The sequence below is a fragment of the Streptopelia decaocto genome, assembly GCF_964273445.1.
Source record: "Streptopelia decaocto genome assembly, chromosome: 15".
Taxonomy (NCBI): Eukaryota; Metazoa; Chordata; class Aves; order Columbiformes; family Columbidae; genus Streptopelia; species Streptopelia decaocto.
In genome coordinates, this window is record NC_138670.1 from 10,487,861 (window position 1) to 10,505,194 (window position 17,334).

At 45.4% G+C, this 17,334-nt stretch overlaps 2 protein-coding genes and 1 long non-coding RNA gene across 10 annotated transcripts in view; 1 reads left to right on the forward strand and 2 right to left on the reverse strand.

The window, feature by feature from the left end:
* CIT (citron rho-interacting serine/threonine kinase) overlaps positions 1 to 6,557 on the forward strand; it is a 75,326-nt gene extending 68,769 nt beyond the window's left edge. For 5 of the 8 annotated variants that reach the window (XM_082066634.1, XM_082066640.1, XM_082066636.1 and 2 more), the window contains 6 exons: positions 96 to 224; positions 840 to 920; positions 1,529 to 1,607; positions 1,723 to 1,905; positions 2,713 to 3,046; positions 3,531 to 6,557. In XM_082066634.1, the coding sequence (XP_081922760.1) occupies positions 96 to 224; positions 840 to 920; positions 1,529 to 1,607; positions 1,723 to 1,905; positions 2,713 to 3,046; positions 3,531 to 3,554 (830 nt within the window). In that variant the 3' untranslated portion in view covers positions 3,555 to 6,557. The remainder of the gene's footprint in view (positions 1 to 95; positions 225 to 839; positions 921 to 1,528; positions 1,608 to 1,722; positions 1,906 to 2,712; positions 3,047 to 3,530) is intronic. The other 3 variants (XM_082066637.1, XM_082066639.1, XM_082066638.1) reach the window with 2 other exon arrangements.
* Positions 198 to 3,575, reverse strand: LOC309446688. The gene is made up of 4 exons (XR_014185490.1): positions 3,495 to 3,575; positions 2,901 to 3,115; positions 2,537 to 2,675; positions 198 to 291 (listed from the first exon to the last, which is right to left on the reverse strand). It is a non-coding gene; the product is annotated as an uncharacterized lncRNA (long non-coding RNA).
* A 2,346-nt stretch (positions 6,558 to 8,903) lies between the features above and the next one.
* PRKAB1 (protein kinase AMP-activated non-catalytic subunit beta 1) lies at positions 8,904 to 16,808 on the reverse strand. Its single transcript, XM_082066352.1, has 8 exons — positions 16,750 to 16,808; positions 15,287 to 15,461; positions 14,274 to 14,440; positions 13,578 to 13,671; positions 12,506 to 12,620; positions 11,131 to 11,264; positions 10,557 to 10,625; positions 8,904 to 10,478 (listed from the first exon to the last, which is right to left on the reverse strand). Exons 2-8 carry the CDS (start codon positions 15,449 to 15,451, stop codon positions 10,401 to 10,403), a joined length of 822 nt encoding a protein of 273 aa, XP_081922478.1. The 5' UTR covers positions 15,452 to 15,461; positions 16,750 to 16,808; the 3' UTR covers positions 8,904 to 10,400.
* Positions 16,809 to 17,334: the final 526 nt, after the last annotated feature.

Consider the following 17,334-nt stretch of genomic DNA (forward strand, 5'->3'; position numbering starts at 1 on the left):
ACAGATTCTTTTGGTGGGGCTTTTCTAAAGCAGTTTGGGGAAAAAAGAAAGCCAGTTGTTGCTGATCAAGCTCTTTTTCTCCATTCTCTTTGCAGAGTTTCTGGATAAAAATGACCACACTTTGGCCTCTGCTGTGTTTGCTGCTTCCACCAACAGTTTTCCAGTCAGTATCATCCAGGTGAACCCAACGGGGCAGCGGGAGGAGTATCTGCTGTGTTTCCATGGTAAGTGGTAGATGGTTGTGCAGATGTTGCGCCACATCTGTTCTCTGATACATGAACTGCCATTCTGCTGGAAAGAAAAGCCGAACAGAGACAACATTCTAGGACCTGTAATGAATATTTGTTGCAGGCTGTGAATCTAAGAGTCCTGAAGCGTTGTGTGTGGTGGGTTACACAGTAAGATGCGCAGGGCATTGGCACTACAGTAGCCCTTGCTGCTGGTTTTGGTCATCATGCTTCTGGCTTCAAGTTCTCAGCACCTGTGGATCAGTTGCACAGGCTTTGGTGCCTAAAGGGGAGGGGTTGTAATCAATGTTAAGTGCAAACAGGTGTGTGATTATCCTGATAAAATGTTAAGGGCTTTTCTAATTTTGGTTCTCTTGTCTGGTTTCCATACAGACAGATGAGAATTTTTAATCTTCTTGTGATGAAATAAAAGAGGGTGTTATTTGTTCGTATAGCTGCTTTTGTTGGCCCTCTAGGATAATGTCATGGAAATGTCAACTAGAGCACTCGAGGATTTCAAGACAGAAGGCACCGTGTCCCTGTCAAAAAGCCCAAGGTCAATCACCTTTGTCCCTCCAAAAATAAATGACATGGCATTGCTTTCCTTTTCAGAGTTTGGTGTCTTTGTGGATTCCTATGGAAGACGCAGTCGGACAGACGACCTGAAATGGAATCGCTTGCCCTTAGCCTTTGGTAGGTGTTGAGGGACATTCACCTGGATTATGGGAATTATTGAACCTGGGAAGCATCCTTGTGGGATGGGTGTTCTTCACTCAGTGCTCCTGCTTCCTCTTCCCTCTCCCAAATGTCCCAGAATCTGTGGAGATTTCCCATGGGTGAAGCTCATTATAAATCCAAGTGGCAGACCTGCTGAAGTATAAGCCATTTGAGGAAAACTAAACCAAAGTTATATTTTCTTAATGTTCCTAGTCTGACAATGACCGAACTGGATAGTGGAATTTTTAACGATGCTTGGAGGTTTCTGAAACAGTCAAGAACATATAATGTCAGTGTGATTCCCTCAGGCTTTTTGCACTACCTGATGGGATTTTGTTAATAGTCTGGTTTTAATGCCTTTTTCATGATACTTTGGTTAGTAAAATTCTTGAGATACAGTTTCAAAGCAACGATTCTTTAAGCTTGAATCTCCCTATTTAGTAATAGTGTCTGTGTCTTATTACAGAAAATATATTCCATTAGTTTCTCAAGGGGCCATGAGGCTTGGTTGCATTCATGGATGCTTTTTAGAAGTTTCTAACAGATAATTTGTTGTTTTCCCTCCCTCCGTGGTGCTCCTTCAGCCTACAGAGAGCCCTACCTGTTTGTGACCCACTTCAATTCCCTTGAAGTGATTGAGATTCAGGCACGAGCTTCTCTAGGGTAAGTTGTTCTCTTCTCATTAGTCTGAACAGCACGTGCTGCAAGAACATGTGTAGTTCCCAGGAAAAGGGACAGTGTTGTCATTGTAAAGCCTTTTTCCTGCGATTTTACCCAGAACTCCTGCACGAGCCCACTTGGAGATACCAAACCCACGGTATCTGGGGCCTGCAATTTCATCTGGAGCGATCTACTTGGCCTCCTCCTACCAAGACAAATTAAGGGTGATTTGCTGTAAGGGCAATCTAGTGAAGGAGACCAACAATGAGCAGCACCACAGAGGCTCTTCTGCTACACGCAGGTATGATGAAGTCCGTGTGGTGTGGTCCTTGCGCCCCTTGTGAGCAAACTTTGCGCCAGATGGCTTCCCCCCCGCCCCGAGATGTTGAATGCCCTTGTTCCATTCTGAGAGGCAGAGGCTGATGTTACCCGATTATTGTAATGCTGGAATGGAACAAGGAGTAGAGTCACTGATGTTTTAAAATCAAGGCAAAGAAACACTAACCCTGTAGGAAGATGTGGGTAATCTCCACAAATGCTTTGTGATCTTCAGCTGTTTTACTTCTATCTTGTGATTTAGCTGTGACTTCAAAGCTTGGTGAGCTTAGATGCTGTTGCCAGGCCACTAAACATCACCTGACTGTAACAATCTCTAAAGCCCCTTTCTCTTCAATAATGAGGCTGCCTTGGGGAGGCAGTGTTGAGAGGCTGTGATACTTGAGACAGGTGAATAAATATGGGGGTTGATAGTGCCCCTGTGCATTGGAAACGGAGACAAAGAGGCTTGTAGCTCATCCTGACCAGGAGCTACGGAAAATTTTGTACATGAAAAGGCATATATTGCATTTTAGTGTACTTTAACATGGAAAAATATACAGATTACAGACATGAAAATGTGTACTTTTGTGGCCTGTTACATAGCCATGACTTACATTAGCACTTCATTAAGGCACTTTACTAGTGTTGCTAATCAGCTGTCCAAATATCTTGGGACTTCTCATCTTGGCTCAGGGAGGTCCGATGCTTTTTCAGCTCACCACTACTGGGTGTTTGGGGGAAGTTACATTTTTGCTAAAAGAAAATGTAACGTGAGGTTTTTGTCGCTCAGCTGTTCGCGTCCATTATTTTTGAATGACAGTAGCCCTAACAAGAGAGGTCCGCCCACATACAACGAGCACATAACCAAGCGGGTAGCATCAAGCCCAGGACCACCGGAAGGTCCCAGCCACCCTCGAGAGCCAAGCACGCCGCACCGGTACCGCGAGGGGAGGACAGAGCTGCGCAGGGACAAGTCACCTGGGCGACCGCTGGAGAGGGAGAAATCTCCAGGCCGGCTTCTGAGCACCCGCAGAGAAAGGTCCCCTGGCAGACTGTTCGACGAGAGCAGCCGAGGACGACTGCCTGTGAGTGGTGCCAGAACTCCTCTTGCTCAAGTCAATAAGGTGAGTCAGGAGCCCCGAGCACTTTTCTGTTCTTGGAAAAAGGTGAGGAGTGCAGAAGGGCTGACGGTGCTGTAAAGTACAAGAGTAAATCAAATCTCATCCCCCTCAACTTCTGTTAAAGAGAGCAGGCACCGTGTAACTCGGTGGTCCTGTGAACACCTTGCCCTGTGCTCTAGTTCTGTAACTACAGAAGCAGATGGACTCTGAACAGGCTAAAGTCCTGAAAGCTGAAAGCAAAGGTGCATTTACCAACAGAAATCAAGCTATTGAGGACTCAAAGGGGACAATGTCTGGAGCCTGCTGTGTTCAGAGTGCTGCTGATAGTACTTGCCTTTGTTGGTGGCTCGTTCTGGCACCAAGAAGCCAGCAGCGCAGAGCTCGCACACCACAGCAGCAGGAGTTAGGTGATGTGCTGCTGCTGGCACCTCTGCATGTGTGAGAAAAATACCTGTGACTTGTAACTGTCACTTTATTCCCCTGCCAGGTCTGGGACCAGTCTTCAGTGTAAGTCTCAGCTACACAAAGTTACTCATCTTGACCTGCAGGAAAAAAAAGGAAATATACTGAGTATATGCACTCCATATATCTGCTGCCCAGTTACCACCACAGCACTCCTGGGCCAAAGCCGGCTCCGCATCGGGAGGCGTGACGCTTTTGAAGATTGTTCGCATCTCAGTTAATTTCTCTGCACTTTCCTGCACTCCTGTTTTTGCACTTTGTACTACTGTTACTCTTTCAAGCAGTTCATGGACTTTTTGTATTCACTTTAGTCCCTAGTAGTTCATCAAGGAAATTAAACGGGACTGGAGTCCCACCCCAGGTCTTTAATGTGGTTAGCACCCCTTACCAGGTCATTGATCATAGTTCTGAGACATGCTGGGAATTCCTGATGGCCTGGAAACAGAAGGGCCAAGGTGAGCAAGGTTTTCAGTATATGCTCTACAGAACACAAGAAAAATTTCTTCTGATTAGTCTGTTCACCTGCCACTTCTGAAAGTTACTTTGTTCTTACTAAAATTGCTCTAGAGCAGCTCTGACGGGAAGGGAAGAACCCTGTGTTAACCAGTCCCACGTGCCCGGCCCCGAGACAAAGTGCTTTACCTATACGCTACTGGGGTGTCAGACTTTATCCAGGTCTTCTGCATGACAGTTCACTGCATGCTGCTGCACCATCACTGGCTGCTCTCTCCTTTTAGGTTGCTTTGCTGAGTAGTGTATTGTACCTCACTTGTAAATTAACTGAAACCTTTAGATTACGCTGCAAAAATAACTATTAATTACTCTGGAAATTTGGCAATGAAGAGTTAACAAGCCTTATTTTATGACAAGAATTACAGCCACACTTGTGTTCTCCTCTCGGCGCTGAACACGGTCCCTTCAGCAATGCCGCTGTGGTTCTGCCAGCCTGGGGCTCCCCAGCGGGAGGAGCAGCCCAGGGCCAGCTCTTCCCGTGGTCTGTAACTTGTCGTGCAGTAGGAACCAAACGTCACGGCACAGGAGGATACTCACAATGAACAGCTTTAGCGGTTACAGAACGCACCTTCACCTTTGCTTCTGCGTATCTAACCATGAGCCATTTATTGCTGCTATTCTCTTTTGCTGTGAACACAAAGCAGAGAGCAAATGCTTTTCAAAGCAGGTTTTGATCATTCAGTCTGCAATAGCAACATCCTAAGTGAACAACCATGTTCTTTACAACTGGAAAGAGCAAAACTGCATCCAGTCTTCCCTTGGCCACACTCTTATTAAACCTCTGCTAGTCCCTTGAAGCCCGTGCTAACCAGTTCTAGAAACCCAGACAAATTCAAACGCCCCGTCAGTGTCCTTTGGCGAGTTCCATGGATATTGTATTCTGTTCTCTTGTCTGTTGGGTTCTTTTAGGTCAGATGATTTGGCAGGAAAGTTGCTGGAAGTTTTTGTCTCCTGGTCTGAATATTTTGAAAGGTCGCTGAGATCAGTCTTTAAATCTTTGCATCTCACGGAAGATCTTCAAGCCCTCAGAAACAGGCTCGTTGATTCCGGAAAGTGTATATCTTGTGTCTTGTTCGTGAAATGCTTCCTGCTATAGAAATAGCTCAAAGGACTGTACATATTTACAAGAAACTTTATATTCGTAACAAAAGGGAATTGAATTGGTTTCTACTTTTTTATTGTAAAGTGTGTGTTTTTCAACACTAGCGTTTTGGTTTGGGGTGGCTGTGGCAGCCACCTGCAGATAGCGGAGGGGCCTCGGCTCAGTCCTCCTTGCTCCCATGAACAATTGTAACATTAAATTGCAATTGAAGCTTATTAGCGTAAATGAGGTTTTAGGTCTCTAGAAATCCAAGAGTTTTCTTCATTACCTTTTTATTGTTGACAAGGGAGGGAACCAGAGGGACAGTTCAAAGCTCCACCTGGAAGGTATTGAACTTTGTTGTTGAACAATAACCAAATAAAAACAAATAACTATCTTGACTGGCATGGTGAAATGAACACTTCCTTCTCCATAGAGAACACTGAGCCATCCCACCATTGCACCCAGCATTAGAGGCTGTGTAATCTATAGGTGTCAGAGCTTACCAAAGAGCTAACCTAGACAATATTTAGCATCTTAATAGTTGTTATTCCCTGAACAAGTAGCATAAGTGGCTTCACAAAAACAAATCATGTTCATATGAACCAAAACAGGTACATTTGTCCAAATAGTCTACTATAGCAGCAGTCGGCTGCAAACACCTACAGCGAAATTCTGCCCTCACCTTCTTAACTAGTGATACGGGTAGAGGTAAAACAAGTGTGAGTAAACAGGAAAACAATCTCGCCCTGGTAAATGACCCACACATCTGAGCTGGAAAAAAACCATCTTAATTAACAATAGTGTGATCTAATGACAGGTTTGGGATTTGTCCCAGCAGTGTACCGGTAGCAAAGTGGACGGAGATAGTTCCTCATCCCACTGCTGTAATATGCTGGTGCTTTAAGGCCTAATCGCTGCAACAAAAAAAAAAAAAAAAAAAAGACCAAAAAAAAAGGAAAAAAGAAAAAAGCAAGAAAAAACATTCACCAATCGAGTCAGATTGAGTACAACCTGCAGAGTTACTGTACATCTTAACTTATACCTGCTGGGAAAACTTGCTAGATCAGACTTAAATGTAAATACATCTATTTTTAACTGAACCAGTTTTTACAGGGTCTGAAGTATTCTTTCACAGGAAGAGGTTTTTAATATTCACACTGCTGCCTACAGTAACTTAATTTGTCCTCCTACTGTTCAGTGTTTTTGGTTTTGTGCACATACCCACTCCCCTGCCCCCAGTCGAGGCCTCGGTGGAGGGTGTGTGGGTGGGTTACTAATAGCTCCTCTTACATTCTGGTCTACATGACATTCTTCATGAAACTGCTCTACATAAAACCCAAGCTGCTTGATTTATCTATTGTGCCTACTATCTGATGTATATGATGAAATGCTAACTTGTTAAATGTTCCTTTATTTCTATTTTACTGTGCACAAAGAATACTTATTTAAAGCTCATTGTTGCAGTCCTATGATGCATGATCAGAATTGTAACAAAACTAAAATAATCCAGAAACTGGTGGAGTAAAAAAAATAATTATTTATCGAGCCTTTTGATTACCAAGAACCCCGCACAATCCACTGTCAGCTTGACCACCCCACGCTGTGCTCAAATACAGGGGGTCGGGGAGGGCAGGGAGCTCTTCTTTCTGCCATAGACACAGAATGGAACGGCTTACTCAAGAGTCCCAAAAATGACTGTAACGAAAGTCTCTGCATCTACCTTAAAAATGTGCTCTCCTAGCAACAGCCAAGAATAAACATAACAGCACAGACTGTGAGATGTGGGTGGGGAATGTAAGTGAGCTAATAAATCCAGCTCTTGATGTAGCATTTGCCTTTGGAGGGATTTGATTCATCCCATTACAATAAGGGAACACAGTGTGATTAATCTAATTCATTCACCTGTCACACAGAAAACAACCTAACAAAAAAACCCAAAAAGCCCCCCCCACCCCACAGCAAAAGCAAAACAACTGGCTTACCTCTTTATCCATCCGCTCCCTGCCCCGCTGGGAGCCAGCGCTCCTGCGGTTGCTGCTGCTGAGGAGGAAGGGGTGTGGGGCTGGGGGCTGCTCGCCCCGGGGAGGCCGGGACTCCCGAGATGGCACGCGAGGCCCAGGCGCCAGGAATGCCATGGTCACCTGGCCCGCAGCCTGCGCTCACCCAGCAAGCACGGAAAGGGGGAGCTGATCAGGAATAATCACCCCCAGGAGCCCTCAGGGCTGTGTGGGGCCCTGGCAGGTCACAGCCTGTGCCCTCACCCTGACTTCTGGGGCACACAAAGAGCTTTTTTGGGGCTGCACATGATGTACCAAGTGCAAGTGGAAAAAAAAATAAAATCAAACCACAACCAACCAATACCAAACCCAACCAAAACCAACAACCAACCTTTCTATAAAATATTGGGGTTTGCCCTGTGGTTCCACCATACCAACACTGATGTAAAGCCTGGAGTGAGTCACACAAGTACATAATTGAGAAAAAATCCACAAAGCCTAGCAAGAACTAATGAGACCAAGTCTGTAAGTCTTGCACACACTCACCTTCTTTTCTGTTCTGCATTTCTCTGCAGTTTCTGCTGCTTTGGTCTTTGACATGTGAAAAATTTGTTTTGCAACTGAAGAAAATAACAAACCAAACTTACTAAGCTACCTCTAAGCTCCTCTTTTCTGGCAAAAAAATTAATTCTAGGTCATTCAAATAAGAATCTTGTGGCATCATTTCCCTGCTGGCACTAAAAGCATTTAAGAGGGCTCACTGCACAACATCTGTCTGCCAGTACCTTCTCACATCTACATTTCTTTGAACACAGTTGAAAAATTACAACACTTGCCCCTCCTGCTGACGCGTATCTGACCAAACCCACTCAGGTTTACATAAATGCCCTCACGCAGTTCGCTTCCATTGCATTTAACCCACATCTGGCATCCTGCGGCACACAGCCCAGCCCCAGGAGCAGACGTGGGACCTGGCGCCCCTTTGCTGACCCTGCTATGGGAGGAAAAACCCTTATTTAACATCATTGTTTAATACTATTTAAGCATCAGATTTCTCTGTGGCATGGAACTGACAAAGGATGGTTGTGGTCACACATTTATCTATCAGCATATACTTCTGCATTTAAACTTCTGAGTGTTTTGACTGAGTTTACATTTCAACAAAAGGTAAACACGTTATATTCATTAACTGGAACTGTTCCAACCCGCTCTCCCTTCTCTGCTATTGATGCATCTTTGTCACCACCCTGACAGAACCAGCTCAAACTAAAAAGAACCTGCACCTCCCCTGGCAAAGCACACAGGTGTGAGCACCAACCACCCAACCACAGCCTCCTCCCCGACCTCCCACACGTCACTTTGCTGGAGCTCATAAATCGGACAGGGGGGTGCACAGCCTAATCCAATGCCACACATGTGCCTGTGACCACCACAAGCCACATCCAACCCATGATCACGCACTGCCAAGGAGAAAGGCTTGGGAAAACAAAAGGGTTGCTGGAACAAAGAGGCTGACGGAGGCTTAAGGCCAATACCAGGCTTTTCAGCCTCATGAACTGACCACTGGAGCTTGTTCTTCCTGTAAACTTTACATCACAAACACACACTAACACCTCCCTCATCTTCTTTACTGACCAGCTGCAAGCGGACAAAGTGTTTCAAGCTGCATCTATGGATAAAAAACTTGCACAACCCACCGAGGCATAAAACAGCAATCAGGCAACCACAGGTTATACAAAACTAACAACTCAAGGAAGCTGAGGTAACCAAAGAGGGGAGGATAATAACAAAACAAGTCACCCACTTTTCTTGAAAATGTTTTATTTGTTTCTGAAGAGGCTGAAAACAAAAGCAATTCCATGTTTCAGAATACCAAATACTATCCGTAGCACAGGACGAAGAAAGAGTTTTCAGAGAAAACCATTGCACTAGACCCAGATCTACTGAGCTGCTCAGAATATTGCAACAAGGCTGGTGACCAGATCCGAGGGTGGCAAAGCACCCTTCTGCTGGGCTGCTTCACTGCACGCTGGCTGTGCAGCTCCGGTCCCCGCTCAGACCCTGCACTGTTTGTGCAATGTCCTCTTGCCCACAGTGGGACGGGGGTGGTGATCATTGGCACAGTCACTGGCACTCTCAGGCACCAAAAACCAAACAGCAGGAAGGACCCGGCAGGTCCCTTCCCGCGCCGGTTCCTCCCGGGCAGGCCCGAGGCACACTGGCAAGCGGTTTTGCATTAACGTTGCGTTTGGTTTGGGATAAAACAGGCTGTCAGTACCAAGTACAGGCAACCTGGCATTACTATAATCGCTTAGAAAATATAAACATGATAAAAAGTTGCAGAGATCCCTGCAGCCCTGGCTGCAGAAGCACAGAGTGCACAGCGCTGCTGCATCCAGCATCCTGCAACTGCTCACACCGAGGGGCAAGTTTGGCCACTGGATACAGGGGACTTGGCATCACCCCCAGGCTGTCACTGACGAACCAACCTCTAAACTGCACACACCGATTGCCTTACAGCTAACCTGTCCCAGCTTAACGGTGTCCTTACGAGTGACAGCAAGAAAAAATGGTTTCAAAAAGCAGATTACTGCAAGACACATTTATGATTTACAGAAAAATCCAGCCATTAAAAACAATTGTCTTCACCAGATATTCCACAGGGGAAAAGTTGTATTTCAGTTCTCATGAAGAGAAAAACTACAGTAGCAACAGTGAACCCCAGTCTACCGTAAAATAACAATGAACTTGTACTTGATTGTGTTGCTAATTTTTGCCTAGAAAGGCTGCTACAAGAAGATCATCAATATTTACACTTATTTCAGCCATGCAAGTTTAGAACTTGCTGCTGAAATAATTGTGTGTTTAATAAGTTATGAAAGCAGTAACGGGCTTGCTTTCACTGAGTCTTGAGCTCAAATAAGATTCCACAAGAATCCTGAATTTTCTAGACTTTAGGCTGGCTTATTTCTTTCTGACAGTCTGCCTCACTGCTGAAGGCCTTTAACCTGTTGCTGCCTTCACGTTTTTCAGCCTAATTAAACTGGTGGGTTTTTAAGTGAGCTGGTGATGGGCACTGACACCTTTGCCGTCTGTCTAGTTGTCACAAAGCTGCCATCTCCAAGAACTTCCAAGGTGGGACTGGGAAAAAAAGGCAAACATAGGAGAACTTGGAAGTCTCAGAAACAATATGAATTCAGAGTTCATTTGCTACAGCACAGAGCAGGAATATGTTTGGTTAAGAGAAGAAGTTCTAAGACTGCACTGGCCCAGAACAACTGGTCACAAACTACTATGATGTTCATATTGGCTTGTACAGCAAAGTAGTCACGTATTTCTTCTTGTAACGATGTGTAGCGCTAAGCACCATCACTCCATCCTACAGGAGATGGAAAACAAGTGAGAAATATAATCATCTAAAAGCTGCAAGTGTGAAGAATGTGCCCTGGCCTCTCACCTTGATAGAAAGTGCGTAGAGGTGGTTCAACATGACATGGTTGGGTTCAGGGAGCAGAGCAGGATCGCACTGGAGAAAAGATAAAGTGAGACAGTGTGAAAATCCAAGAACTCACAGTTTACTCATCACAGCTGATGGGTGATAAACACTGTCTGCAGCCCTACCCTCAAATAAATCACACTGCTGCTTACGCTGAGTCCACCAAGAAACACAAAGTTTCAGAACAATCCAAGACCCCTCCAGGGTGAAACTCTCCGCATCCTCACTGCTATTGTGAGACAGACTTAAATTATTGGTCATGTGCTTTTGACATCTAAGCAGTGTTGCAGTGGGAAGGTCAGGGTTTCTGGGAGTAAAATACCAATCTCGCTCTCTTTTCAATTTTGAAGACAGTCAAGTAGAAAAATAAATTTACTTCAGATGGATCCATCCGGACACACGTAACAAGGAATTTACCAACATAGCAACTATTCTGAAGTTTTTCCTTGCCTGTCCCCTGTCTGTACCCAGATTTTTTCCCCATCTATTCACACCCTCAAGTCCATTATTCAGCCAAACAAACTAATGTACTCACAGAAATGCCTGTGTCCTTATTCAGGATGACCTGCAGCAGGTGGGGAGGCAGAATAGGTGGTGATTTAAAGCGTTCCTCTGCCTTACAGACATAGGGCTCCTGGTGGTACGGTCCTGGGGGTGAACTTGACAACTCTGCCAGAGAGATGTTGAATAATTATTCTTAAATAGTCTGTAAGGGTATCTGCTTTTTATAGGTACAGTTTTACTGGTACTCCACATCAATTTTCACATCCAGGAACACGCAACCCAAAGAAATCAATGGTGTGTAAATACAAGAGCTGCAGCAGATGATGCAGTACAGCGATCAATACCCAAGAAGAGATTTAATATGTCTGGAGCCTGACTTGAGACTAGCTGCAAAGATGTGGGAGGTGGCATCCTGAGGGCCCTACTGCACTCCAGAACGTCACTGTCATCTCTGGCCAGCCCTTCTCCAGTGAACACCTAACAGCAGACATTGCTCCACAACGTCACCGCCAAGGGAAGCACTAAAAACATGGTATGCACATGTAAAGGCAGCTATTATTCCCAGGCAGTGACAAGGCAATAGAAAGAGCTCTTCAGAGTCTAAAGCAATTAAGGAAGGTTTGTTATAGCACATAGCGAGGAGGCATCTACTTGAATCTCCTCCTGGCTTCTTGTACTGTCCAAGTCTCACAAATCACACTCTTTCTCCAAAAAGGCTTCGTCCAGGGGAAAGTTCCACACAGCAAAACCCAACCAAACACACCCGCTGCCTCAGATGCAAAGATGGGTCTTCTGAAGGAGATACTATGTTAATCAGTGTTTCCAGCCCTACAGAGGTCAAGAAAAAGCAGTTGGCAAGGCTGATATCAGAGATGACTTAAGCAAAACCAGCATTTTCCTATTATTCTAAGATATAGATAATGTATACTAAACTGTGAAGATATGATATATTCCTAAGTCTGTGTCAGCACTACTAAGATGCACTTAATTTCTACCTCTTAATGTGCAACTCCTGACCTTCTCGGCCCAGCTCCTTAGCAGAGGAAGATGGAATTGGGAGCAATACAGGCTGTCCACATTGGTTTGATGTTGTAAGGCAGGGATTGATGCATCACTGAGTGTGCTAAAAACAGCCATTTCACATCACACAGGCAACCAAACAGCAATTAAGCAGCCATGACTTCCTCCTAATCAGATCTGCAGTGACACGTGTTGCTCTGTCAGAGGCGTCCTCCTTTACACAGTTCACATTCTTCCATTGTGCATTTGTGATTCCTGCACACGTCCCCAGGGCGTGACAAAGCTGGAGATTAATCTATACTGGAGTTTTAACTTTGGATAAAAAGGAAGACTAAATTTTTAACAGCTCTAAAAAGTGTGATACAAAATTACCAGTAAGTTCATACCAGACATGTCAGAACATTTTTGGGAGTCCACCATCAAAGCATCGAATACTTCAAAGTCAGTTTTCTTCACCTGGATGATGTTGTTGACGGTACCTAGCTGGCTGGTTACTACGGGCTGGGAAGAAACAAGGTACAAAAGTCAGAATAAAAAAACTTGCAGGACTATTCTCAAAACTACACAATCAGCATTACCGAGAATGAGATATATTACTTTTAAAATATGCTAGTACCAGATACAAAGAGCTCACCATTGTGGAGTTAGTGTTAGGTTAAGAGCAAGTGCAGGGTTTAGGACTGGGGGATGCATGTCAGTTGAACCTGCCAGGTCCACAACACTCAATAAACTCTTGGGCTGTAGCTAAGGAGCTAAGCTTTACCGCTAGCTTCTACAAGGCTTTCAGAACCAGGCTAAGATCTGCATGGCCTGATGTAGGACAGAGTAGGGTTAGTATTACTAGTTTACTACTAAAGCTAAGACTAGAGTCCAAGGCAGAAGGTTCAATGAGCTCAACTTACTGCAAGGTAAATTCTGCAAGGTTTGCCAAGACAGCAAGAAAACTGGAACCAGCAGCCGTGAATGGTGCTGAAGCAGTTAGTGACTGCTGGACGGACTAGTGTTAAAGCTCATTTCATAGCAGAGGTGGAAAAAAAAGGTCTGGTAGATTTTGGCACAATTACTGGCCTATGAAAAGATCTACAGCAGTGATAGCAACATTCTGGCACTGACAGCAAGTACACCAGAGGGAGATTTGGGATGTCAGCAATACTATGGTGCTTTAAGAGACAGTTTGGCACTAGACAAGAAAAGCTCATCATCTTTTATAAACCAACGCCTTGTCCTTGTCATCCGTTTATTACAAAATCTCCTGTCCTTTGAGGCCATCAGTCTGATGCCACCACCTAGGACAGCTGGGATCAGAAATCTCTCTCGCACCAGCTTGAACAGGCAGTTTCTATTGTTAACCCAGAAATACCTGCTCTCTGAAAAAGCCATCTATTGGCAGAGAAACCAGCAGGCTTCTCACCTTCAGACGCTTCAATGAACACAAACGGCGAGCCAAAGAAACGTTACCTCTGAAGGATCGTGTGTCCACTGCCCGTCCACAAAGAACTTGTACTGGTGCTCTCCTTCTGGCAGGTCGAGGATTGCGACAAAGTTATTGTGACTGGAATTCAAGACAAACAAAGAGCCCTGAAATATTCTGAAAAGTACATTGATCTATAAACTGCAACAAACACTGTAATACAGTTTAGTTTAAATAAAATACCTACTCAGGTACAGAAATAAGCAGAGCTCCAGAGCCCTCTTGGTACCTTAACACAGATTTATTCTCTCACTCATGTAGTTTACCAGCAGGTATCCCAGGCTCAGAGTTTCCTAAGCAGAATCTGCACCCTTGGAGCTGGGCAAAATCCAACGATATGGCAAGAAAGTACATGTGCCATCAGAGACACTGTGCTTAAAACCAGCTGCACTGTACATGCCCCAACTCTATGCCAGGCAGCAGACTGCACGACAAGGATTGTCTCAGGTCATTCCTGCATGGTGCCTAGTGAAGAAATCACTCCTTCAAAATTAACACACAGCTCAATGTTCACCCTCTGCCATCTGAGAATCAAAAAGATTCTCATCAAGGGCTTGAGAAAAGAAGCAGGGAAGTGGTAAATCCAAGCACAACACCAATCTATCAACTGACCACCTTTTTCACTGCACTAAGCGTTCCCAGTCCATAGGAAAACCACCGATACAGCAGCAGCCATTTATTACCTCCTTGTCAGAGGAATTTTACTCCAGTTGTTGAAGGACCCAGATAAATAAACTTCTTTTCCTCCTCCAGTCCAGCGAAAGACTGTTGGTCGAGCTTGAGTGGGGGTTTTATCGTTCACTTCCAGATCTTGTTGCCAAGCTAGGAACTCTTCTTTCTCCAGCGGAGCCTACAAGCACAATGTCTTAATCAAAAGAAATTCTCTCCTGATAGACTTAGACAACCTGTATTTTACTGAACACAGTTGTTGTACTTGGCATGATTTGCTAATGTACAAATCTACAAGTAGGTTATGTCAGATGGAGACTGGAAACCTTGTGTTTCTAGACACTGTTCACAAATTCATTTGCACAAATTCTGCAAAGATGTTAAAGCCTTCCAAATTTGCTGAAGGCAAAATAATCCCCCTCCATCCAGCCTAAATTAGGTTAAAAAGAAATGGCTTGAGCTTACAAGAGTTTTCAAAATATGCAGGTACAAGAAAAGGAAGAAGAATAATTAAGAAGAAATACCCTTAGGAAGCATTTAAATTATATGTACACTGTAGGCACAAAATTTGCTGTTGGCAGAAAGATTATGAGTTATCTATAGGAAACAGCTCTGTCCAACAGTCAAAATCTAAGCATAGTTTTGCATTAGATATTCTTATGAAATGTGATACGCAGCAAGACGTTTCTAACAATCCATCTAATACTGAGCAAAAATCCAGTTAAGAGATCTTTTAGTATGGAAAATAATAGATAAAATGTCACTGATGACTGCAAAAGCATTAAGGACCTGAAGGAACCTGGGACACTGTACCTACAACTAGGGAAGAGCTTTAAGCCTGTTACATTTTAATTTTTCTACAATTAATTATTGCTGGAAACCACAACATTACACTCATGTCTGCTTTAACAATCTCTCCTTTTGCGTGTATGCTCAATGACAGAATTAAAGAAGGCTGCTAAGAGCACCACAATGGGACAGCATCCCCAAGCCCTAGTGTTACAAGACAAGAACAAACCAGCCATACTTTCATTTCCTCAGGGTGGAACAAGTCCGCATCTTCAGGACTGTCCATTAAAATTTTTGGTCTATCACCCTCTTTCGTACTGATGGCTCCTCCTGAGCTGTCACCTCGGGAGGCCTTATGGCCATGACGCTCCAGTCCAGCTCGCTCGCTGCTTGTATTCCCCATCTTTAAGGACCTAAAAGAGCAGGAAAAGCCAGATCAGTACAGGTACTTTGGAAGCCAGAACACCAGCAGGCAGGAAAGCAAGCTCATCAGTAGACCTGGGCTCCGTTTATGCATTGGAGAAACTAAGAAACTTGATTAACCCCAAACACTAGCATCTTCAGATTGTATTACACTCAGAAAAAGACACTAAATGACAATTTTTAGCTGCTCTTAATAATATGCTACAGTTCAATACTCCAGCATTTCTGCAAAATCAGCCACTCTAAAAGTTGTCCAAACAGGTACCTGTGACTGCAGTACACTAGTATTGTTATTCCAAGCTAAGTGCCTGTTCTTCTGTCTTCTCAATACCCATGTGTATAATGTTCAATATCGGCTGAAACTTCAGTAGAATTTTCGATCAGAATGCTTCACAAATAGCCTACTAGAAAAATGACTACACTAGAAAATAAAGTTATCCCAGGTGACAACCTGCTGAGGATCCCTACGGTGGCTGGCTGTGACTGTACAGGACAAACAGCTGCTCCAGGGGAGGCTTCTCCAGCCTCTGCTTTTCTCTGGGAGAAGCGGTGCAAGGCACACAGCACTGCTCACGCTCCACAGCCTGTGCGGCCACATATACGAGCAGAAGGAACGACTCTGGATGCACATGCCACATCTTATCAGAAAAATGACCTACAGATGAAGAGCAGGAACGGAGAGGTGGCCACGGGGGCCGTGTGGAGCTGTACAAACAGGGCCCTGCAGAGAACCCAGCAGGGTACAAGCACAGGTACGGGATATTAGCCTGTTTCCTTTAAGCTCCAATTACAGTCATTACCCAGCTTTCACCTGTACTGATCCCACTTCAGTCACAACCTGAAATCAGTCTCAGTGGCATGGCTTAACTCAATAAACAACTACAAAAATAAATTAACCGTCAGGATAAAAAGTAAGCCTAAATGCAGACATTAGCTGGCTATACGAAGTTGCAGCAGCTTTGAGCACTCTGTATCTTCTTTGAACAGTTGATTCTGTGAGATGCACTTTTGAGAAGGCACGAATGAACCTGAATAGCCCCTGAGGTTGTCCCCAGCAAGCGCACCTGTACATTTTACCGGCGAGCCGATTCCCGCCCCGCGGGCAGCCGGGCGCTCCTGCCTCTGCCACCCCCCCCCAGGGCCCACCGGCACCCGCTGCCGGCCGCCGAGCACTGGCGGCAAACCCGGGCCTTGCGGCCCAGCGGCCCCGCGGCAACTGTCCCCATAGCAACCGCCAGGACCCCGGTTCCCCCCACCCCACCGGCCAAGCGAACTCACCTCCCGCCGGAGCGCTGGCCGCTGGCCTTGCACCGCCCCCGAGCCGCTTCCGCTTCCGGCCGGGTGCCCGGGCTGCCGCCCCGGGGCGAACCCGAGCCCGGCGCGCAGGTTCCGGGCCGGCCCCCGGTCCCAGCCAGGAGCCCGCACCGAGCGCTCCAGGGAGGCTCCCACAGACCCCTGGAACTTGTCCCAGACCTGGTGAATATCGCTCTTAAACTGGTGCCGTAGGTATGAGGTCAGCAGTGACGTGCGAGGGCTCTTTACCTGCCCCTCAGAGCTCTTCTCTCCACCTGGCCACCACAAGGAGGTTCTGGATCTGCAGAAGTGCAGATGAGTGAGCACCAGAACACTGGAGCCAGGCAACAGCTGCATTTCGCATCTACATGAAACCAGAGCAAGAGCCAGCTGTGCGGATGCTGGCGGTTCAGTGGTCAAGGCAGCTTGTGACGCCGCCAGCACACGGCGCTTTCCTCTGAGGAAGCACAAATGAAAATTTAAGTCCTTAACTGATAAATGCTTCCCAAATTAAATTACACTTCTATATTTCTCTAACATATTTCTCTAAGCATTTCCAATGACACTCAT